Raw genomic sequence first — 23,814 nt, 5'->3', positions numbered from 1 at the left:
TGATTTTTATACATTTTTAAAAATCATATCTCATAAATAAAATAAGACCGACCAGAGGTGAAGAAGAATGGTGACAATTCCAGGGGTTCCACTACTATTCCACAAGTGTATTTACTTATTTTTCTTAATTAAAATTTTAAATTACCAAGTGACTACATTAAAAATTATCAAGTCTTTATTATCTTCCTTGGAGCTACAAATGGAACTATCTAACATCTGTGGAATGATTTTCTTCCTTACTTGGGATAACTGTGATCTTTGGTTTTATCTCTTTTCAACTTGACCTTTAATTCAGACCTCTGAAATTCTATACCGTGAGACTAATTTTAAGAAATAATTTAGCATAGCCTATTTATCCATCATAATCAATCCCAAATAGCTTAAACATCTTTACAATCATAGTAAGTAAATAGCTAATATTCAAATTTCACTGTTTTCTGCAGAAGCAAAATAATCAGATATTAGAAATGATTCCCCCTTCCATAAAGGAATCATCTTTACTCACAAAGAAATTATGAAGCTGGGTCAACAATGACAGCTCCCATGTCCACTTGCACAAGCTCGACTTCACTCTTTGTAAGCCCTGAGGATTGGACACATTGCTGCTGCTGACCAGGCAGTCTATCTCCTGGGCCATGTCTCCAAACCCCATTTGCTTTGGTTAGTTTTAAGGTAGGGTTTTGACTTATGCCCAGACCAGCCTGGACTGCAATCCTATTTGTGCCTCCCCGTGTTGCTGGGTTAACAGGTGCCTGCCATGGTATGGCGTTATTGTGTTTCTCCCGCAGTTGAGTGGCAGGTACATATCTCCACGCCCAGACATCATCAGTTTAGGTGGGTTCTCTTAAAGTGTTAGGCCTGGGCTGGCCTTCCATGTGGTTCTCTAATCTCTGCTTTCCACGTAGTAAGGATTATATGCCTGAGCCACAGCAGCAAGCTCGGATTTCATTCTTAAAAACAGGAACTTAGTAAGAATAGGATACCTATTTACCTAGTTGATACAACTACCTAACAATCTAACAATTACCTCATAATTATCTATCCTGCAATGCCTAACCAAAGTAATAGCTTTCTTCATTTAATTCTTCCTGTCATTTAAAGACATAGAGATTTTCTTCTCAAGATATCTATGGAAGTACAAAACAAATTCCTCTGTCTATACAAGATTTCTTAATCAAGCTTTTCATAACTGTAAAATATCACAAAAAAGGGACTATAATTTTTATCTATAAATTAGCCAAAGAATTGTATGGATAAATACCTCAAAGACAATTAAACTCAGAATGAGACTATTACCTTTCACCTGTATTTCTTTCCTAGAACTAAACCATCTGTTTCTTCAATACTATTTTAATTCCCAATATCTGAAACATGACTGTGATTTGAACTCTATTCTAAGAAAGCCAATTTTACTTTTTCTTAAGAATGAGAATATTCCTAAGAATGATCTTCCTGACATATTTTTGATTAAACTATTCAAGCATTTAGTCATTATGATAAGCTGTATATAAACTGTGTCATAATTACCTTAAATATAGTAAATAATAATATGTAAACGTAATATATAACATATGCAAAGTGTGTATGCTTGACATAGCTGTGATCTGACAAGCTGTTTTTTAGCTTACCTCAAGTAGCCCTGACAGGTACTTCACACAAATGTCAAGAGGCTTTGTGAGAGGAGAATGAGAGCTCCAGCCAGGAAACGTGGTGAGGTGAACCATCCCACGTAATGTCCGCTCGAGGGAAGGCAAGCCGTAGAAATGAGGAGCATCCGTGACTCTCAGACACTGGAGCAATTTCAGTGACAGCTGTGTTTGGAAAACATAAAAAAGTTCCAGGCATTTCCTGTGCGTGGAAGAGAGGGTAAATCAGAGCGCCACTCTGGTTATATGCTATTATGAAGTATAAACTAGATAAATGGTCTCGCTCTACACAGGGCTTTTCTGGGCATGTGAAGGAAAGTGACAATTATAAGTGACAATTACACTGACCATCGATAAGTGGATACTGGCCTTTCCACCTTATAAAATTTTGGAATAAAAAGTCAATATACATTTTACATGAGTTTACCTGGCATATACTTTAAATTATACTTTACATCATTCAGTGTCATGAAAAAATAGTAATTAAATTGAATAAGGTGTACATGCTACTTTTTCCTTTAAAAATTAAGATAAAGGGCTGGGAGTTTGGCCTAGTGGTTAAAGTGCTTGCCTAGCATGCATGAAGACCCGGGTTCGATTCCTCAGTACCACATACATAGATAAAAGCCAGAAGTGGTGCTGAGGCTCAAGTGGTAGAGCTCTAGCCTTGAGAAAGTCCAAGCACAGGGCTCAGGCCCTAAGCTCAAGCCCAGGACTGGCAAAAAATAAATAAATAAATAAGATAAAACAAATAAAAAGGTTTTAAAGAGTTTAACAATTAGAATAATCAAAAGAGAACTTTTTAAAAGTAAAATTTCAAAAACTATGCAGCTAAGCAGAAATTGAGATATAATTCTGACGTTTATGCAACAAAGCACTGAATGAAACCACTGAGACTCCAACCTGCCACAAAAGCAACCAAAAGTACTCAAAAACATAGGTACAGAAAGGATCTTTTTCAACATTATAAGAAGTACAGATGAAAAACCCATAGCCAACATAAGAGTGAGGAGCTAAAAAGCTCTTCCCTAGGGTCAGCTGCAAGCACAAGAGCTCACTCTCACTACTGTTCAACCCTCAAAAGCCCAGCCAGAGCAGGTGAACAAGAAAAGACATAGCAATTAGAAAGAAAGACTGTGTATCTCTATCTGCAATGGTATAAGTTTACAGGTAGAAAACCCTGAAGAATCCAAGAAGCTATTAGAGCTAAAAAGTGTGTAAGACTCCCATGTAGGCCAATAAAAGTTGATTGTCTGCCTGTCATCCCAGCTACATGGGAAGCATAAATAGTATAATCATGCCCAAGCTGGCCTGGAAAAGTTACAAGGCTCTATCAGAAAAACAGGTAACACAAAAGAACTTGGGATGTGGACTCAAGTGGTAGAACTCCAGCCCAGAAAATAAAGGCAGTGTTCAAATCCCAACACTGTCAAAACAAAACAAAAAATAACAAACAAACAAAAAAAACAACACCAAAACACCAGACATCTGATCTCCTTTTTCTAGAGAAAAGGCTGCTGCCTAGGCAGGCTGAGAAGAACACTGAGGCAGGCAAGCCTTGCTCGGCTTCCCATCTCGTTCTTCAGAAAACACACAGGCGCAATGAAGTAAACCCCACAAGAATTGGCTTCAAAGAGCTTCAGGCAGCTCAACATGCAGCGGTTCCTGAGGGATGCAGCACCCAGAAATGACACAAAAGCTCCATACTGCCTCCACCCTGCTTCACCTTCCACACCTCTTTATGAACACACTTGGTCACATCCTTTCTGAGAAGCAGTAAATGTACTTAAGTGTGAGCTCAGCGAGTCATTCAACAAATTAATCAAAGCCGAGAATCGGGGTTTGAGGAATTCAGATTGATAACCATCAGCAGAAGCACAGGTAGAACAACCTGGACCTGGTGAACAGTACAGAAAGACAGGAGTGAGGAGGATGAATCCTCTACCACATAGAATCTCATTCCATCTCCAGATAGAGAGCATTAGAATCAAGGTGAATTAGACAACACGTAGCTCGTTGTTCACTGTCACAAAACTGTCTGCTTGTTGGTAGGGAAAAATCCACGAATCTGGGTTAAAAGCGTTCCATGGTTCTTGTGGTATAAGGAGAGGAAAACAAACATTTCGTTTAAAAACACAACAACAGAATACATGTGTGAATGAGTGTGTGAATGTGTGTGTGTATCTTGAAGGAGACTGAGAATTTATCAACTCAACTGAAACACAGAGCTTGATCCTAACTAACTAGTGCTGAAGAATCCCCACCTTAATTTTAGTTTTTATCTTTATTAGCTTACATTACTTACACTGCTGTATTACAAGATTACAGTAAGTTCCAATCATTCTGATCCCCTCCTTCTGCTTTCATTTTGAAAAATTAAGATGTAAAACTTCAGAAATCAAAGAATTCTGTTTCATCAAATGTATCCAAACCTTCAGAGATAGATTTGGTACCTGTCGGTGACTGCTGTGAAACTGAGCAGCATGGTACTGAAAAGAGCCATCAGTTCTTTCTGCAGCTGCTGTCTGACCGCTGTCTGGATGTCATCTGCCTCCTCTCGAACCTGGGAGTCTGTCAGAACCAGCAGGTCTAACAGGGGGTTTGGACCCTAGACATGAAAATTTGTGAACATTTTAATGCTCTCTATATAAGTTGTGTGTGTTGGTTCCTATAGTGCCTGTTGCTGTGTTCTAGATTAATTATGAGTTTTATTACCTAATTAGTAAGATTCAGTCAAAATGTGATTGAGCATGCTATTTTCCTTTTTCATTTTTTAACAGGCGAGGACTGTTTATTGAGGAACAGTGAGGGGCACAGATCTTCCCCCACAATTGGAGGTTGTGCTAGGGACTGGATTTGGGGGCAGGCTTATATAGGGCTTACTAAGGAAGCAAAAAAAAAAAAAAATGGGTTCTGGTCTCCTGGGGGCCCAGGGTGGTATCTTTGGCCAGACACACAATGGAATGCCCCACCTTGAATGTGGGGGCTATTATCCTCTGGGGAGCAATTGCTTTTAACCATAAACCTTTTACTCTATTAAATAATCAATGAGTTATCATTTCACTCAACTACAAAAAAGTATGCTTACTTCTGTGTTTTATATATAATTTCTAAGCAGTGATTACTGAATCAAGCAAGGCATTATAACTATTTCATAATCCTCTGTGTGTATATATATATATATATATCCATACACATAGAATCCTTTTCCTACAAATTTTCCCTAGAGAAAGTGAACCAATATACATGACTAAGCATGCATAATACCTGAACCAACTTGCTTAGCTGAGTACTGCTACTAGTAGCACCAGGACTGTGGAAAACCAGAACTGTGGAAAATCTATCCTGTTTATCTAACTGAAAAACATGAAAAGACCTCAATGCAGGCCAGATGCCAGTAGCTCATCCCTACAATCTTACTACTTATGAGGCTGAGATCTGGATCAGTTCAAAGCCAGTAGAGGCAGGAAGTACATGAGAATCCAGCTCCAAAATAACTAGCAAAAAGACTGGCATGGCTCAAGAGGTATCAAACTACCCAACCAAGAGAGCCAAGAAAGCATAAGGCCCACAGTTCAAACCCTGTGGCTGGCAAAGTAAATAAATATGAAAAATAATAATAAAGGAACATGAATGTAAAGCTAGACTATCAGATGAAGAATCAGTGGAGGAAGGGAAAAAAGAAATACTGGGTAATAAAATGGATTAAAGGCTATTTTACACACACACACACACACACACACACATACATGCACACCATAGCTAATGACAGCATAGTGAAACCTACTCTTGTTTGAAAAAGGGAAGAATGAGAACATAATGGGTGAACATGTTCAAATATAATATATATGTACAGAATTATCAGTGAATTATCTGTCTTTCTAATGTTTGCTAATTCAAAATTAAAACAAACTAAAATATAAGTAAAATGAGACCAAAGGGGACTTGCAGGGCAAATACTCCAGGAACTTTTTACCAAAGCCTGAGCACAGTTCTGTCCATGCTTTCTAATCTTGCCATTATGCTTCCTCTGCTATCAGTCTTCTCACCCCCAGATCCCATGAGGCTCCCCGGGGAGCTGACAGGCCTCCAGCTGAGACAACAGCTGCAGCAGAAAGCTCATTCAGGCAGGTTTCCTCGTAAAGACACCAAGACTGAATGTGACATTTTCTCTATAGGATTGCACTTTAACATATACTCCCAATCCTATCGGGAAGGTCAGGTTGCTGCAAGCCATTCACTCATGATAAGGACTGCACCACCAAGAACAGGCTATATAAAATACCCTTCTCATAATAGAACTCATTACTACAAATGAATTGCCCTCAAACCAAAGTATCTAAATTCTTTAACAATACTTACAGGTTTAAGGAGTAATTCTAGAATCCAATTTAAAAGTTCTACTGAAGGATTTTTTTGTTGTACTTTTATTAACTTATTTAGAAAATGTATAATATCGATTAGCAGTTTCTCATCTTCTGTGCAAGCAGGAAGCACTTGTAGAAACCTACAGAAATAAGAATGAATTGTGGTTTCTAGTTCTTTAAACTGTATGTCATCACTGTTCACCAGATACGTGCACCCAACACATCTCCTCAAGGCACCGGTTTATGAGATATTATCCCAGATACAATGAATATGCAAACAGGAAGAACGGGGTGCCTGCCTTCAAAAGTGACAAATAACAGACAAAAAGAACACCAAATTAAGAAAGTGTTGAAGGAATGCCAAAAAGTCAGGCATCGCCACTAACTGTCCAGGCTATGTTCTCCAACCAGACTGACTAGATAGGAAAAACAGGGTATAACAATATAAGGAGGAAACCTCAAACATGCTGCCAGCACAGCCATATTCATTGCACCATTATTCTCCACAGCTAAGGTATGGCTTCATCCAGATGTTCCTCAATGGATGAATGGATTCAAAAACCATGGCATAGCTACACAATATAATTTTACTCATTCATTGGAAAGAATATTGCATTGCTTGCAAAGAAATGGAAAGACCTGGAAAAAAATTCATTTTAAGTAAGTTTGCCTCAGAGAGATAAAGGATGTATATTTTTTCTTACACATAGAAGCTAGAATTCATTGATAACCGTACAAATATACACTTTGGAGCAGGATGCAAGTGTACCCAATTGTACAAACTGAAATACTATAAATTCAAGAGAAAACTCACAAAAAGGCTTTAAAGAGGCTAACTCACAAAAAGTCCAACAAAATAAATATCAGGAATTAAGTATTAGAAAGTGAGGGGGCGGGATCAAAGAGAGGAGGTAAATGAAGAAAGGAAAGGAGAAAGCAGTTATAAAGTTCAATACATATTCCACAAATTAAGAAAATTCAAGAAAGAGTGGGGTTAAGAGGGATGGAGAGAATGATAAAAGGGGTGACAGTGATCAAGCTTTATTTACATGGAATTTACATCACATTGTACATTCTGAGTAATGTAGCTGTAATTTAATGTGGAAGGATATGCATTGATTGTATGTGAATACTGTGCCATTTTATATAAAAACTTGAACAGCTACAGGTTTTGGTACCAGTAAGGAGTTTGGAATCAAAGCCAGCATGGATACTGCTATCCTGAAATTGCTGCACTTTTTCTCTTTTATTTGGTTCACGCTTGATTTGCTGTAAAACAGGCACTATTGCCTACTGTAAAATATTTTACTAAGGGACATAAATAAGAGATATTTTTACTTCCAGAAATATATGCATAGATAGGACACTGGGAAACTTTAGTTTTGCTTTTACACATTTGAAGAAACCAATTCTTTGGCCAGGCTAGATAAAATGAATCAACACTGTAAAGGGAAAAAAGTGTTTGGAGAGAAAATTTCCTGTCAATTATGGCTGTATAGAATACTGAGATCACATGGAAAGGGTGACAGTGGTAAGGAAGCATTGTTCACTGATGGGCATGGTAAACCATATTTTTGTGTAGCTATTTAAAGGTAATAGGAATAACGAAAAAGAATTGAGATCATTTTAGCTTAAGACTTAAGCTTAAGACTTTATATTATATATAAATAGTTCAGACCATCACATTCTAGACAAAACAGTATCGAGAAGCTCAGATATAGTACCCAGGCTCTGATTTCATGCCCCAGGTCTGGTAAAGAAAAAAAAAGCAAGGGCCGGGAGTTTGGCCTAGTGGTTAAAGTGCTTGCCTAGCATGCATGAAGACCCGGGTTCGATTCCTCGGTACCACATACATAGAAAAAAGCCGGAAGTGGTGCTGAGGCTCAAGTGGTAGAGCTCTAGCCTTGAGAAAGTCCAAGGACAGTGCTCAGGCCCTGAGCTCAAGCCCAGGACTGGCAAAAAAAAAAAAAAAAAAAAAAAAGAAGAAAAAAAAAGCAAATAAAAACATATTTTTGAGTTTTTTTAAATCAAATTTCATTTTGGCAAACAGAAAGAGATCATATTCATGAATCCTGTAAAGTTTACACTAGTTACACTCATGCTTTAGTCACTGGCAGCCATGATGGGAGAGCATAATGGGTTTGCCAGTTTGCACGGCCTAAATATTCCTACAAGGTCATGTTCTACTCATAATGCAATGTGAGATAGGAAGAGGCGCACTTTCCAAAAAATCCTGAGAACTTAACCATCAGCTTCCGGCTGGCTCAGAGCACTGGAAAGGCCTACCTATATACCCTACTGTCAGAGGGAAGCCAAAAGAAGGAGTTCATGTTTTAGAAACTCATGGAACATGACCTTTAAAAATTGTACCGTCTATGCTCAACGGGAAAGTTAAATGTTTTGCACTAGTCACCAGAAGACTGAAATGAAAAACTGCCCAGGGTGGTTGCTTATCAGTCTTGTTTCAAACATGACCATCTGCTACCAGTTAAATTGTGCTAAATTTACAACTAGAGTCTTTCCAATAACTATTAAAGGACCTCCACACAGCAATCAACTTCCTGAGGTTCAGAGTAACAAGAAAAATGAGATCATTTACTTGAGAACAAAACAAAAGCAAAACAAAACAGCCTATGGCAGGTGTGTCAGACTTATTTATCAATCCACTCATGTCTCAACTCATATATAATATAGACAGGAATAAGCACTGAGTGTCCTTCATCCATGCCTTATCCCAATTATTTACTTTTGTAAGAAAAATCTAAGCCAGTATAATAAAGATAATTTTTTCAAAAATATAGACTAAATTAGCTTTGTTTTCCTATTATTATTAGTTAGTAAAGATTTTTAAATCCTGGAGCTTTTCTTACTATAAAAAGTATTGCTCTCATGACAGTAACCACAAGAACTCACACTCTTATCTTCAAAGGTTTGGCAAGGAACCCAAATCCAATTCAATCCAAGACTCTGAAATGCAGCCTTAAGCTTCCACTGACCTGTTTAGCACTGTGTGCCAAGCCAAGGACTTCAAGGTAACTCCACATGGGCCAGCGGCACTCTTTAAAGACAGTTTGTCATTCAGAAGATAAAAACCCATCCTTGTGATAGCGGCCCTCACATCCCTGTGGGCTGCGGCCTGAACAATGGACTGAAGGCAGTCCTGCAGCCCACTAGCCGTGTGTGTGATCTTCAGAGTGAGAATATCCTCTGCAGATAGCAGCAGAGTATCTACAAAGCTAGGCAAAGAGGAACAAAGAGCAACATGCACATATTTAAATGAAAGCTCATATGTTTCTATTATAAACTCTATCCCCCAAATCCTGTTCTAGCTTCATCTTCTCTTAGTTAAAGATTGATGTATACACAGAAGAAAGCTGGTACTAGTATATATGCCAACACTGTAGGTTAGGATGAATGGAATTAAGACATTAAAAAGTGAAAACATTCTCACATACACTTTACAGTAGTCCAGAGGACTTTTCAAAATGATTTATATCAATTAACAAAACAAATTTTATATAATGTTTAAAACTGTATAGCATACAATTTTTTTATATTTCAATGTCCTGGTATAATTGCTTTTTTTCATACAGACATCAGAAATATTCAAAACCAAGTAAAAATTAGGATCTTCAGTTAAAACCTCATTTAACACCAGCAAAAATTACTTGACAAAAAGAAAGAGCAAACTGAAATTAACTGTAAATACTTTCTATGTTTATCAGCTCACTTTTGGATTTTAGCGTCGGAGTTTATTTGTTTCAGTAGATTATCGCTCCCATGGTACCAGGACAAGTTCCAAGCCATTCTCAGCATATCAGACACTGGCTTCAAAGCCAAGCAATCAGCAGTTAATGGCAAAACTATTGAGTAAGGACTCACAACATGATGGCTGATCACATGCACTGGCAGGTGATACCTAGAGAAAATGCACAATGTCAGCAGTGAAGAACTCGTTCACTACTACTTTAGATAACGGATTCCTCCAAGTTGAACTAAAGAAGCTAATTCTAATACTGCATGCTTGATAAGGTTTTAGGACTATGAGACTTGAACTCTAGTACTAGGCACTGTCCCTGAGCTCTTCAGTTCAAGGCTACTTCCCTATCCCTGGGCCTGGGTGTTGTCCCTGAGATCCTAAGCTCAAAGCTACCGCCCTACCCCTTGAGCCACAGCACCCCACTTTGTGAAGTAATGCACCTTCTATCTGGTGAATATAATGTAACCCTTCTATTAATTACAATAAAAAAAATATATGAAAAAAAGTCTCATGTTCTTTAGTGCTGGCTTAGAATCGCCACCCTCAGATTTCTGCCTCCGGGAGTAGCTAAGATTACAGGTGTGAGCCAATGTGCCCGGCTAATACTATGTTATTCTTTAAGAAAATCTGAGATAATCCAGGTGCTAGTGTATCACACCTACATCCTAGCTACTCAGGAGGCTGAGATCTGAGGATTATAGTTTGATGCCAGCGCAGGCAGGAAAGTCCATGAGACTTTTATCTCCAATAAATTATTCAGGAAAAAGCTGGAAGTGGTGTTGTGGCTCAAGTGGTAGAGCATTAGCCTTGAGTAAAAGAAGCTCAGGGACAGAGCCCAAGCCTAGAGTTCAAGCTTCAGGATCAGCAATAACGAAAAAAGAAAAAGATCAGACACATAAATTCCTTACCTCCTAAGAACTGAAACAGGCAAACTGAAGACTGACGGTGAAGAAGGTTCACTGGAAGGATTAACAGACCTATTTCATAAAAACAAACAACTAAGTAAATCAATATTTTGTCTAATACAACCTTTATTTCTTGCATTAAATTGGGTCTGTAGTCTCTACAGTTACATGTTTTCTACCACCTGTATTGAGTACTTTCTTTTCACATGCCATATAACAAATGATTCCCATTCAATGATGGTTGTATTAGATGGTTGTTTCTCAAAATCAATGCTAATCAAATATTACCACCCTAAACATCTTGTTTTTTTTTTAAAAAAAAGAATAAAGCATTACAACAAAAACTACCAAGATAAAAGTATACATTAAAATCTTATATACAAAAATCTCTGCAGTAATTCTTAAACTTTATACGTAGTAGTGCTCACAAATAAAATTTCAGAATGACTTTTGAGCCAACAGACTTTTCATATCGCCTAAACCCAAAGTGATAGTACACGTGTAGCATAGATGGACTTACTAGGTCAAATCTTCTACACACTCCTCTCAGGCTGCATCAGAGACCTTAAATAAATAAGCATGAAAAGTGTATAACTCTTTCTATCTTACCACATGTCCATGCTTGAGACCTCATCAAATAATAGAAGACAAAGCAATGCTCCAACTTCAGTTACAATGGTACAGTCTTCATGAAATATCAAGGAAACTAAGGATAAAAAAAGAGCATAACTTCATAAAATATTTTTACTTCTGGAAAGAATGAAGTTCAATTTTAAAATGACTTAAAAGGAAAGAAATACAAAGTTAATTCAGCAAATCCACCAAGAAATGCGGAGGTAGACAGCACACATTCCATTTGGTATATGAAAGACAGAGCTTGAAAAGGTGCATTTCTAGAAAGATTCCAGAGAATGCAACAGTTTGAGGGAAATTCCCACAAAAGCATTACTTGCTTTCCATTACAAGGCTTTTATTCAGTCAGCTCTAAATTGTTGGGCAGCATAGTCAAAAAGAAACTTCACTGTTATACAAATTAAACAGGAAGTAAATGTTATCTATAGTTAAACCATAGACAGATGCCAATAAAAGCATTTATTTTATTCACCTCTGAGTAAGAGGCTCAAGATGGAAGACTGCTGTGACAGCGATAGGCGCATGACAGAATCGGCACATAGAACTTTCCTCAGGAGCACGACGCATGGCTTTATCAAACACTCTACAGCCTGGAAACAAAACACAATTTTAATACAATTTTAGATAGCACAAAATAGAACACTGTATTATCTTATAAGGTCTTATGGCTTTGTCATCAAAATTACATTAATCTAAAATCAAACATTAGAAAAGAATTTTAATTAAAGATAGCTTAATGTGTACTTGTACTAAGTTATGCCTTATGGAAATTTTAAGACTAGTTTTCCTTTATAGAAACCTCCTTTTAGAAATTAAAAAAAAAGAAATTAGTGCTGGGGGTGGTGGCTCTCCCCTATAATCCTAGCTACTCAGGAGGCTGAGATCTGAGGATCAAGGTTCAAAGCCAGCCCGGGCACAAAAGTACCTGGGACTCTTCTCTCCAATTAACTTCCAGAAAATGGAAAGTGGGGCTTGGCTCAAGGGTAAGGTGGTAGCCTTGAGCTGAAGAGCTCAAGGTCAGCGCCCAGGCCGAGTTCAAGCCCCAAGACCCACCAAAAAAAAAAAAAAAACCAACTCATAATGATTACAAATGTCTAATGTCTAGACATTAGTCTTACCTTACCATCTTGACTCACACATTTATTCAAATACTCGATTATCTTGTCAATTAAACATAACTTTTTCACCACAGCATGCATTTTAATATCTGTAGACAAAAACATTAAAAGTTAAATGACATTTTTTGCAGTTTTAAAAATCCATTTTGAAATACATAGGACAAGTATCTGTACAAATTTTAAACTATTAAAAAATTACCTTAGGTTGCAATGTGTCAAAAGTAAAACTATGAGTACTGATATGAACATAAAACACATACTGATATTGTGATTGGTAGCCGTCGATGTAACTACCTTTAAGAACTACTTCTTTAAATTTCTTACTCTCTATTAATAAAATTCGTACATGCTAAAATAATGTCATTGTTTGAAATGTTAGCAATATTGACAGATTATTCCTTAAAAGAAAGTTGCATAGCCTTTTTTAAGCTAAGAATCTTCACTTCTTTTGTTTTTTCTTCTCTTTCTGTGTTGCGTGTTTCTGTGCTTGAACACAGGACCTATACACTGCCTCTGAGCCTTTTTTTGCTCAATGGACAAAAAAACCCCACTTAAGCCACAGCTCTATTTCCAGCTTTTTTGATGGTTTATAAGAGTCTTGAGGACTTTCCAGGACAAGCTGGCATCAAACTGAGAGTCTTAATTTCCAGCCTCTTGAGTAGCTAGGATTACAGACATGAGCCACTGGTGCCAGGCTCTGGTATTTTTTTTTCTTTTTGATAACAGTCATTCTAGGTAGAATGAGATGATACTTCATTGTAATTTTGATTTGCATTTCCATTAGGGTTAGTGTTGTAGGGTATTTCCCCACATATTGGTGACTATCTATATGTCCTCTTTTCAGACATGTCTAGTCAAGTCTTTAGCCAATTTAATTGGATTATGTGTCAATCCAAAAAATTAAGGTTTAAAAAAAAACACAAATATGCTATCAGGATAAGGAATGACAGTCATATTATTATTTTATTATGTAGACACAAAGTTGTCTCTTCTCAAAAACATTAACATATATACATCAAAAACAGCAAAATAAATTATTAACTAAAAGAATGAGAGCCTGTGAAACAGAGAAAGAACAAATACAGCAAGCAATGCATTTTGCTATTGTTGAAAAGGTAAATCCTTAGGTGCCAGGAGCATGGTTTAGTGGTAGAGTGCCTGCCTGGCATGCACAAAGCACTGCTTTTGATTCCTTGGTACCACATACACAGAAAAAGCTGGAAGTGGTGCTGTGTCTCAAGTGGTAGAGCACTAGCCTTGAGAATGCCCAAGGACAGTGCCCAGGCTCTGAGTTCAAGCCCCCCGCACTGGCAAAAAAAAAAAAACAATCACATCAAGTTAACTGAGTAACATAAATGATACTGTCAGAATTCTATAAACACTTTAGAAGATAATTCTATCAAATGATTTTCTATAGATCAAATAATAATAAACTACTTGACCAACAAACTATTTCTGTAAAGAACAAGGTACAAAATGCTAGATTTGCCTAGCTAAATGTAGCTTCTCCTACATAAGCTTGAGTTTGGTTTTGTTTGCCAATTCCAAAGACAAACCATCTTTAACTTTAAGGCTAATGGAAGAGAAAAAAGCTGGACTCTAGTCAATAAACCAGTCAGCCAACCCCTAACCCTACAACACACAGCAATCTCACAGACATTACCTTGCATGATCACTGCTAGCTGTTCTGCAGCTGACCGTCTCAAGACAAGATCAACATCGTCCGAGGTGAAGATTTCATATACCTTTTCAACAGTCTCCAACTACAAACGAAAATAAATAAGCACATTTTACCTGCTTCCAAATCCTCAATAAAACCAATTATACTTAAGTAGCTAATATATACATGTAGATTAATATAATTGATAGAAGGATAATGGCTAGGCTTTGCAAAATTGATGCACTAGATAAGGGAACTCAGAACTTAAAACAAAAGGCCATCCATCATGTGTAGTAAGCCTCTCTTCTCAAGTATTTCTGTTAGAAACTGATTCATAACCCTGCATCTGTTAGCCGCCTTATGACTTCACAGAAAACATGCAGATTCTCTAACATCTCTACAGGCTATACCAAGCTGAGAAGAGCCACTCAGACCTACGACTCAAAGACATCCTTGTTTCAGGAAGCCCTCATCTGGAAATCCCACAGCCCTTTTCCTTAAGGGACCCCGGAGCAGACAAAAACAATGAAGTGACAGGACCGATACTAGTTTCCTTCATAGTAGAACAAAGTTCAAGATAGCAAAATGATAATAAAGACTTAATGCCTTGTTTTTCTCACTCACAATGATTTTCTAGTCTATGTGCTCAGGAAAGTTCCAAAAATTCCTTTCCCTCTTTCTCCAAGTTACACACATAGGATAAAAGGGGGCCTAGTAGTGGCCTTAGTACCCAGTGAATCTACAGCCCATCTTGTATGTGGCAAAGTAAGCCTGTCCAGTCCCCTTGTGACTGCTATATAACCCTAAACCTGGAGTTCCAAACAGCAAAAGTGTTCACCCAAGGAAAACCACTATTAGAAGTTGGGTGTAGCGGTATTAGCAAGTAACCACAGTCCTCAGGATACAGAGGCAGGAAGACCTCCAGTTCATGGCCAGCTGAGACTACATAACAAGACCTCATTTCCACAAAACAAAACAAAAAGTCCTTATTTAAAGTAAAATGAGAAGCTGTATGTCTACAGGAGTCAGTGAGGGTAACTGATGGCTTACTTCCAGAACTGGTATAACTTTGATACCATACAGTAAGTTGGTTCTGATCAAAAATGGATATAGGTGCTCCACTTCTGCAGGTAAAGAAGGTGGGTCAGAAGTCAAAAAAGAAAGACACACTGGTAGGTATTGGAAGAAGTGTCAGCTGGGAAGATAGCGGATTTTAGTCCACCATGACCTTCCTGAACTCCACTACCATGACTGCCACAATGCTGAAGTTCAGGCTGGGAAGGATCTCAGCCCTGGGCTGAGAAACTCCACCCTGTCAATCCTATGGAGGCACACGTGGTTCTTAAAGAAGGTAAGAAGACGGACATCTGTGGACTAAACAGATGACTCCGTCTGCTGTATAAACAGAACAAACTCATGATATAAAGAAGACTGAGAAATCCTACTGTCAGAATATGTTGAAGAACCTAGTGTTGCCATGTGAAAGGGACTGATAGTGGCACACATACATTTTGCCATGTGTACATAGTAAATACCTTCTGAATTTGTGTATGTATTAGTAGAGAAAATACTTAACTACAAGGTCTATTCAAAAGCTGGGAGGTATTATTTCTTCTCCTCTCTTCTTAATATTTAGAGAGGTAGGAATGAAAGTGTTTTCGGGTAGGCATATTTGCTTACTATTTGGAAACCAAAAACTATCCACTATCTCAGAAATTTTTTATATATTTAAACATTAAACAAAACACATAATTCTCCAGTGACTTCATACCATCAATTTGGAGAGGAAATACCTCCAAAAAAAAACAATTCTTGCTTAAATTTAGTATACCTGTTAATAGGAAATTAAATAAAACAACTCTGCTGGGTCACTGTATCTCTCTGGAAGCATAAAATCCTTCTGTTAATAACAATACACTGTTATCTGCACTTTAGTGTGCTCTGTTATGGACGGCTATGAAAACAAGAATGCTTTCCCTCCGGTCCCTAGACTTATCCGCTTGTTGAGCAGTGAGTTCCAGTGTGCTGTGTCTGAACATATGAACAAAATGGTGACCACTGCAGTATATGCCAACACCCTGCTGGAGATCATGCATCCACGTGTGTCTGAGTCACTGAGAGTGACTCTCACCACTGTTGCTGGTAAGTGATCCTGTATCAATTGATTTTACCATCTACACATAGATTCATGCCAGTGCCCCATCAAGTGGTAAGGCGCTTCAGGAAACTAACAGTTTTGTGGAAGTTTGTTATGTCAGGTTCCACTAACCACGAGAAATTTTGCATGATCCACAGAAGAAAGTAAGTAAAAATTTTACATAAGTATAAATAAAATTAACAAAAAAATAATCTCTTAAACCAATGTAAAACTTTACTCTGTTCATGTACCCAACTTTTTTTCCTGTTTGCCTTTTCGTTTGTTCGTTTCTTTCTTCTGAGAGGTCTTGCTACAGCCCAGGGTGACTTCAAATTCAAACTGTAGCCTTTGCTGACCTCACACTTGAGATCTTCTAGCTTCCGCCTCTTGAGTGCAGGGATTACAGGCATGTGCTACCACACCTGGCTTTATTTTTTTTCTTGCATAATGTAGAAGATGACAGTTTGTCATAACATTTTTTGCTATTACAGGCAGTTCCAATATAAGAAGAATCCTCATAATTTTATGTTAGAGATAGCTTTTTTTTTTTTTTTTTGGCCAGTCGTGGGGCTTGAACCCAGGGCCTAAGCACTGTCCTTGGGCTTTTCTGAAGGCTAGCACTCTGCCACTTGAGCCACAGCACCACTTCAGGCTTTTTCTATGTATGTGGTACCAAGGAATCAAACCCGGGTCTTCATGCATGTTAGGTAAGCACTGTACCACTAGGCCATGCTCCCAGCCCGTAAGTCAGCAATATCTTGAAAGTCTTTAAAGTTTTTCTTCTGTTTTTTTTTTCCCTGTTTGCCTTATGCTATATTTAAGACACTACCCAAAGTAATTTACATTACTAAATGAAAAAGGACATATAAAAGGCAAACAAAAGACAGTAAGGAAATATCTACTCAACAAACAAATGTATCCAGAAGCCTGATGACTCTAGAACATAATTTTAAACTAGCCTTGAATCCCCACATTTCTCTTCTTCCCTCAAGCATATACAATCTAAAAACTGTACCATAAAACATGCGATACACAAATGAGTCAAATAACAACAGAGAAAAAAGTTCAAAAGTTTTACTCACCTTAATAACCTGTTCTCTTCTGTCATCTAATTTGAGTTCAATAGGTTTTTTCACAATAAATAAGTTAATAACTCTGGAGAGAACTCTGGCGTCTATTAAGGGGCGCTTTGTATCAGCCCCTTCTTCACTGGTAAGATGAAGTGCTACCAGCTTCAAAGCTACTGAACGAACCCTACAACACAAATATTTAGGTCAACATTTCATATTATGCTCAGCGACTATAAAGGCCTATGTCACAAAGAACTATATCAACAGTACATATGCTGTTACTTGTAAGCAGCTTGGATTTCCCCAGTGAGAGCCTATTAGAGAAAGTAGATTTGTGGCGGTTCAGGCTCTCCATCTGTGACTTCTATCAACTTGATGATTTTGTTTTTCTGCTTTGTTATTTAGTGTCATGCTCTCCTTAAACTTTCTTTGGAAATATCTCACCTACCAGTTTAACTGACTTTAATTTACTCTAAATTATTTTGATGAAAATTTTTTGTAAATTAGTGGAATCTAATATTTTCCTTTTAATTTTTACATATAACTTAAATTACTTAATATTTTACAAAATAAGCAACACAAATAAAGAGAACGTGTAATTACAAATAAGATAGTCTCGCTGAGACCAAACAGCATAATCAACATCAAACTGCATATAAATCTATTAACCCTGGCCTTAAAATTTAGTGATATGCATTAACCATAGAAAGTATCAAGGACTTCTGACTAGAGTCCAAATAATAAGCCCTACAGAGTTGATTCATTATACTAATTTAAATTAAAGTTAGTAATTATACTAATATCTAACATATATCACCACCATGGAAGAAAATTATATTAGGAATCAAAAAAAAACTCCTCTAATTTATAAAACTTCCCATCAAAATAACTTACCTATAATAAATAGACTGTAATTAAAAACAGCTAAACTGGTAGGTAAGATATTTCCAAAGAAAGTATAAGAAAAGTACGACACTAAATAACAAAGCAGAAAAATAAAATCACTAAGGAAGTATCTGTTCTCAAACAGTGTCTGTCTGTTCTTGCTAGCATTTTCAATGGACACTTCATCATAGCTTATCCTGGCTCTAAACTTCCTTCCCTTCTCAAGGAAGAAACCAGCTGCTGATAGCTAAAGACAACCACCAGAAGATGCATGTTTCATTGGCGGCAGGAAAGAAAATAAATTCTGCTTGCACTCTCTGTTAAAATGATACCTGCACTAACATGGTTTAACAGAATGAACTAAATGAGAAGATAATACCTGCATAACTCTGCTTTGAGGCAATTAATTAATATAGTTTTCATGCAAAACAATTTTCAGAACAGATGCCTAGAAAAGATCACTCCAGGGAGCTAACAACTTCTAAAAAGTATAGGAATACAATATAATTTTGCAATTTCCATATCTCCACGGTTCTCCAACAGGATCATAGTGCAGTACTTGACAAGACTTGTCTAGCATACAACTACTAGCTATAACATCAGTGAACAGCTACATGGCAGCATCTGAGATACCTTTCAGTTGCTTTATTTCCCAGACTGGTCTCCTCTCTCCAGGAAGGAAATTACCTTCCTCTAAACTTTTTGGTTCTACTTTGTTGCAAAACTACACGTGCTTAGAATGCCTCTACTGAGCCTTTTATATTTAAATCACTGTGTTGTACTCACGATTGCTTTTTCACCAACAGAAGTCGCAGCACAGACTTTAGCCTGGTGGTATAGGGGAGGATCCCCTCGCCCGCCTCAGAACCTGCGTTGCTTAGAAGCAGAATGCAGCTACCCAAGGGATCATCTGGGTCGGCATAGCCCTAATAAGTGTATTTAAGGGAAAGACTGTCATTCAGCTTTACATGTATTTTAACTTTCAAAGTTGACAGTAGTCATGTATTAGACTGTCCTCCAATTGTAATGTTCTTTTGATTCGATTGAATAAAAGTCATGTTTAAAAATAACCTGCACAGGACTGGAAGTTTAGCCTAGTGGTAGAGAGCTTGCCTAGCATGCATGAAGACCCAGCTTCTATTTCTCAGTACCCCATACACAGAAAAAAGCCGGAAGTGGTGGGGAGGCTCAAGTGGTAGAGCTCTAGCCTTGAGAAAGTCCAAGGACAGTGCTCGGGCCCTGACCTCAAGCCCAGGACTGGCAAAAAAAAATAAACAAACAAATAAATAAATAAATATGCAGGAACATTTATAGAACTATACTAACGAAGAAAAAAGAAAAGAATAAGCCTGTTTGAAAAATACCAGAACACTTCAGGAAAGCATGTCAGTTTCCTGAGACATGCTGATTCTTTTGTTTCCCTAGATTCTGGTGGTGGCCCATCCCTGCAAAAGGCACTTCACAGATCTTTGGCCACTGCCCACAGAATAAAGATGGCGCCTATAAGCACTGTGTGAACAGGACAGTGTGCTTCAAGGACCAAGGCTTAGGCCATCCTAAATGAAGACTATGCTCATTCACAACAGCATACCTTACCTACCTCCACTGCTCCATTCTGGAGAGGAAATCTCAAGTCCTTCAAGATATCACCCCAAGTTATAATATACACCAATAGAATTCAAGAAGCAAGTGAGTTACATAATGTCTGCTTTAAAATTACTGTTAGCTTTGCCTCAAATCATTTCTATAGGGAAAGTACCTACACCTCCCACCCAGCCACACAAAGCACATACAAATATCTATCCTTGTTTAACCTTCTGCCAAAAGCAGACAGGCACTCCCTTCCTGTTCACTTATCCATATGACAGCTCTGTGGTTTGCATGCCTTCAAATAGCTCACATTCAGCCAGTGATAAATGGTATCATAAAAGGTAAAGAGCCCAGCACACCTGCAGTACAGGAATGACAGGACAGAGAGATTCGATGAACTTGTTCCAGGTCGGTGCTGCCATCATCAATCGACCCTGAAGCAGATACAAGAGAATGGCCTTGGCAGCTGCATTCACCTGCTCAACAACACAGACACAGTGAGCCCATGACAAAAGACCTTCCGCACCTACAAGGGGCTACAGTCTGCCATAATGAACTCTCCTTCTTAGATGCCCCCATTTCCACAGGGCCACCTCATATTCTGTTATATTCTGTTCTCATCCAGCTCTCTATCTCAGTGATTTCTTCTTTTCAGCCTTTTACAAACAAAAATTTGAAATAACCTGTTTACTATCACTATCTTACAGTTCTTTACATCTGCATGAAAACCACAAATAAACTGTCTGTCCTGACTATTTAAGGTAAGTATGTCCTGTATTTTGATTCTCCATCTGTTTAACTTGTTTACATAAATAACGGCACAACTAAAACCATATATCAACGTATACTTTCCTTTCCCTCTCCGTTGTGCTACCCTGTCTTATTAGAATATTTTCTTGATTTGGATGACTAGTACTTTATACTCATTTTTTAACACATCATACCTCATTTTTGGGTTCTTGAATACCAAATGTAGAGATTTCATACAGAACTTTGGGATGAAGTAGAAAATGAATTCCACTACAAAGCGAAGACACGGGTTTATTGACATTATGGATACCTAAACATTCCTGTAAAATAACAATTTAAAAAAAACTTAGTAACATGTATTTTTCAAAACTTTTTTCTTGTTCTTTTTTTTGGGGGGGTGGGAACGGGGGGAGGGTTTGTCATGGGGCTTGAACTCTGAGCCAGGGCACTGTCCCTGAGCTCTTCAGCTCAAGGCTACCGCCCTACCTCTGGGCCTGGGCACTGTTCCTGAGTTCTTCAGCTCAAGACTGTGGCCCTACCCCAGGAACAGGAGCCACAGTGCCACTCCCGGTTTTCTAGCAGTTAACTGGAGATGAGAGTTTCATAGTCTTTAGTGCCCGGGCTGGCTTTGAACCTTGATCCTCAGATCTTAGCCTCGTGAGTAACTAGGATTACAAGAGTGAGCCACCTCTCATTAAAGGTCAAATATTTTTGTGATTCGATATATGTTATCTAGAGTAGCCAAATTCAAAGAGACAAATTAGAATGGTGATTTACAAGAGAAAGAGAAGGGTGGAAGATGAGTAGTTACTACTTAACATGTACAGAGTTTCACCTTGGGAAAATAAAAAGCTCTAAAAATGGTTAACAATGATAGTGAGACAACAATGTTCTATGTACTTATTCCATTAAACCATACTGAAACTACAATGATAAAGTTCACGTAATATATACTTAAGACATTTAAAAATCAAATTAGACACAGCTGAGGATATGACAATTCAGTATACTAAAATACTACTAGTGTGGAATTTTTACACAAATAAAACTTAAAAAGGCATGGAAAATATAAGAGAGGCCTAAAAAATACAAATGGAAAAATAATGCCTAACACAGATGTGGTAGCAGTTACACCAGGGGGGGAAAAAAACCAAGGATGGGAAAAAAAAAGTTTTCAAAATAATAATGACTGAAAGTTATCCAGAAATGATAGTAGACCTAAGTGCTCGGTTAAAAGCCTCCTAAACTCAGTAGCTCTCAAATTAAATGAAAGGAACAACTGATGAAAACGTTAAGTATAGCATGGAACTATTTTTAAACACACAAAATCAACAAAAGCATGCATTTTTTATAAAGATAAGCATGTGTCATAAAAACACAGATGTGGATGGGAAAGATACACATGAACAGAACAAAGGGACAGGCTGTGCTGAAAGAAAGAGGGAAAAGATAGGACAGAAGCCTTTAGAACCATAGAATTTTATTGATGTAAAAGATCAGAAGTAGAAAAATTACAACAAATACATGTCATACCCAGAGTGTATTTATAATAGTGTTACACCCAACAAAGCAGTTGAATTGATAGTCTCACTAAGTTAAAGAAATGCAGTAGTACAAATTTGTTAGAATTGACTAATCATTGCCATCTGCCTTTATTTCAAGTGATTTAACTCTGAAAGTCTAAGAAGCAAATCCAGTGTTAGTCCTCCATACAAGGTCCTACCTTCACAACCTCCAGGCAGCAGCGGTATGCTTCCACTTTCACCTGGGGCAATGGGTGAGACAACAAGCGGAGCAGCACCTTCTGACTCTCTCCTTCGAGGAGGGGACTGGCCTTGGTGGACTTGGAGCTGGTGAAAAGTAAACCAGACCAGGTATCTAAAACAGGGAGTAGGCAAGACCTACACCAAATATCAGAAGAGATTTCTTCAGTGCTGACTCCTCTGCCTGAGGGCTTAACTAATCAGACTAGCCATCATTTACCTGAAAATTTACTTGTTTCAAGGCAAAAAATGTTCTCTTAAAGAGAAGAGATAGATAGATAGACAGACAGACAGACAGACAGACAGAAAAGAAGGGAGGGAGCGGAGGAGAGGTTGGAGAGAAGGGAGGAGAGGAGGAAGAGGGGGAGAGAGGAAAAGATGGGAAGGGGAAATGGGGAGGGGAGAGGAGGATATGAAGGGGAGGGGGGGAGGAAAAAGGAGAGGGAGAGAAAAAAGTACCTTCAAAAATTCATATTTAATACTTATCCCATTATGTAACTTATCCATTGAAAAGCAATGTATATAGATAGTAATTTCTAAATGAGAATCTATTCTAATATCCTCAAAATAAATTAACAAATGCATAGTTCTTTCCCAAAAATCCATTTCAGAAAAATGGTATGGAACCCTAAGTGTAAACTATTACTTAAAATTTTCTTACATCAAATAGTCTTGAATAGTTGATCAGGGTGGATACCAAAAACAAAAGCATAAAAATATAAGAATTACTCATGATTATAGTTATGGCACTTTTACATTTTTCTCTGAATAAAACAGTTCACTATCTTAATTCAGCTGTACACATATACCTTAAGGGCAAACAGATAAGAGAAAAAATTAAACTAAAACATTACAGTAAAGATGATAGGTCAGACTTCTCTTATTTCTAAGTTTACATGCACTCTCCTAGAACAATACAATCCTAAGAAGAAAAAAAATGTGCAGGACATGGTAGTGCATGCTTGTACTCTGAGTATCCTAAACTACTAGTGCAAGGCTGTCCTGGGCCACACAGCAAGTTTGAGGCAGTAAAATTGCACAATGTGGTTTCCCTCATTTGTAATAATTAGTACACAGCAGGATCGTAGCAGAGAATTACAATAGCGTAAAACCTAGGTACATAAGGGTTTCTAGGATATGGAAACAAGAGCTCTATCTTGAGTGATTGTGTTCTTAATGTACTATGTTATTTCTCTTCTCCTTTGTTGCTCTTTGGTTAATCTCATATTGTTACTGTATCTGACTTTGTTACCTGGTATATTGTATATACATTTATGTTTAATTGAAATAGGAAAGGGAAGGGGAGAAAACAAGATGATTAGGAGGGGTGGGGGAGAGTAATGGCGACAAAAAACATTAGAAGGGCTATCACTGTGTGAGAAGTAATGCACCACTATCTGGCAAATGTAACTGTAACCCCTCTATACATTACCTCGTTAATAAAAAATAAAATAAAATAGACAGACAGAAAGAAAGACAGACAGACAGACAGACAGACAGACAAAGAGGAAGGAAGAGGGAGGAAAGCAT

General features: G+C 37.7%; 1 protein-coding gene across 1 annotated transcript in view; it reads right to left on the bottom strand.

The window, feature by feature from the left end:
* Nucleotides 1–23,814, bottom strand: part of Rttn (rotatin) — a 104,114-nt gene that overhangs the window by 56,418 nt on the left and 23,882 nt on the right. Inside the window, exons 14-28 of the mRNA XM_090352970.1 lie at nt 22,245–22,371; nt 20,716–20,841; nt 20,131–20,247; nt 18,968–19,107; nt 17,309–17,480; nt 14,093–14,192; nt 12,430–12,518; nt 11,784–11,901; nt 11,288–11,384; nt 10,682–10,750; nt 9,744–9,932; nt 9,010–9,249; nt 6,009–6,153; nt 4,100–4,254; nt 1,629–1,848 (exon numbers count right to left, since the gene is read on the bottom strand). Coding sequence (XP_090209096.1) covers nt 1,629–1,848; nt 4,100–4,254; nt 6,009–6,153; nt 9,010–9,249; nt 9,744–9,932; nt 10,682–10,750; nt 11,288–11,384; nt 11,784–11,901; nt 12,430–12,518; nt 14,093–14,192; nt 17,309–17,480; nt 18,968–19,107; nt 20,131–20,247; nt 20,716–20,841; nt 22,245–22,371 — 2,104 coding nt within the window. The remainder of the gene's footprint in view (nt 1–1,628; nt 1,849–4,099; nt 4,255–6,008; nt 6,154–9,009; nt 9,250–9,743; nt 9,933–10,681; nt 10,751–11,287; nt 11,385–11,783; nt 11,902–12,429; nt 12,519–14,092; nt 14,193–17,308; nt 17,481–18,967; nt 19,108–20,130; nt 20,248–20,715; nt 20,842–22,244; nt 22,372–23,814) is intronic.

This window comes from Megascapheus bottae, chromosome 19, assembly GCF_031878675.1.
Source record: "Megascapheus bottae isolate mThoBot1 chromosome 19, mThoBot2.hap1, whole genome shotgun sequence".
NCBI lineage: Eukaryota > Metazoa > Chordata > Mammalia > Rodentia > Geomyidae > Megascapheus > Megascapheus bottae.
Note: the sequence above shows the minus strand (reverse complement) of the source record. Positions and strands in the feature narration are given on the sequence as shown.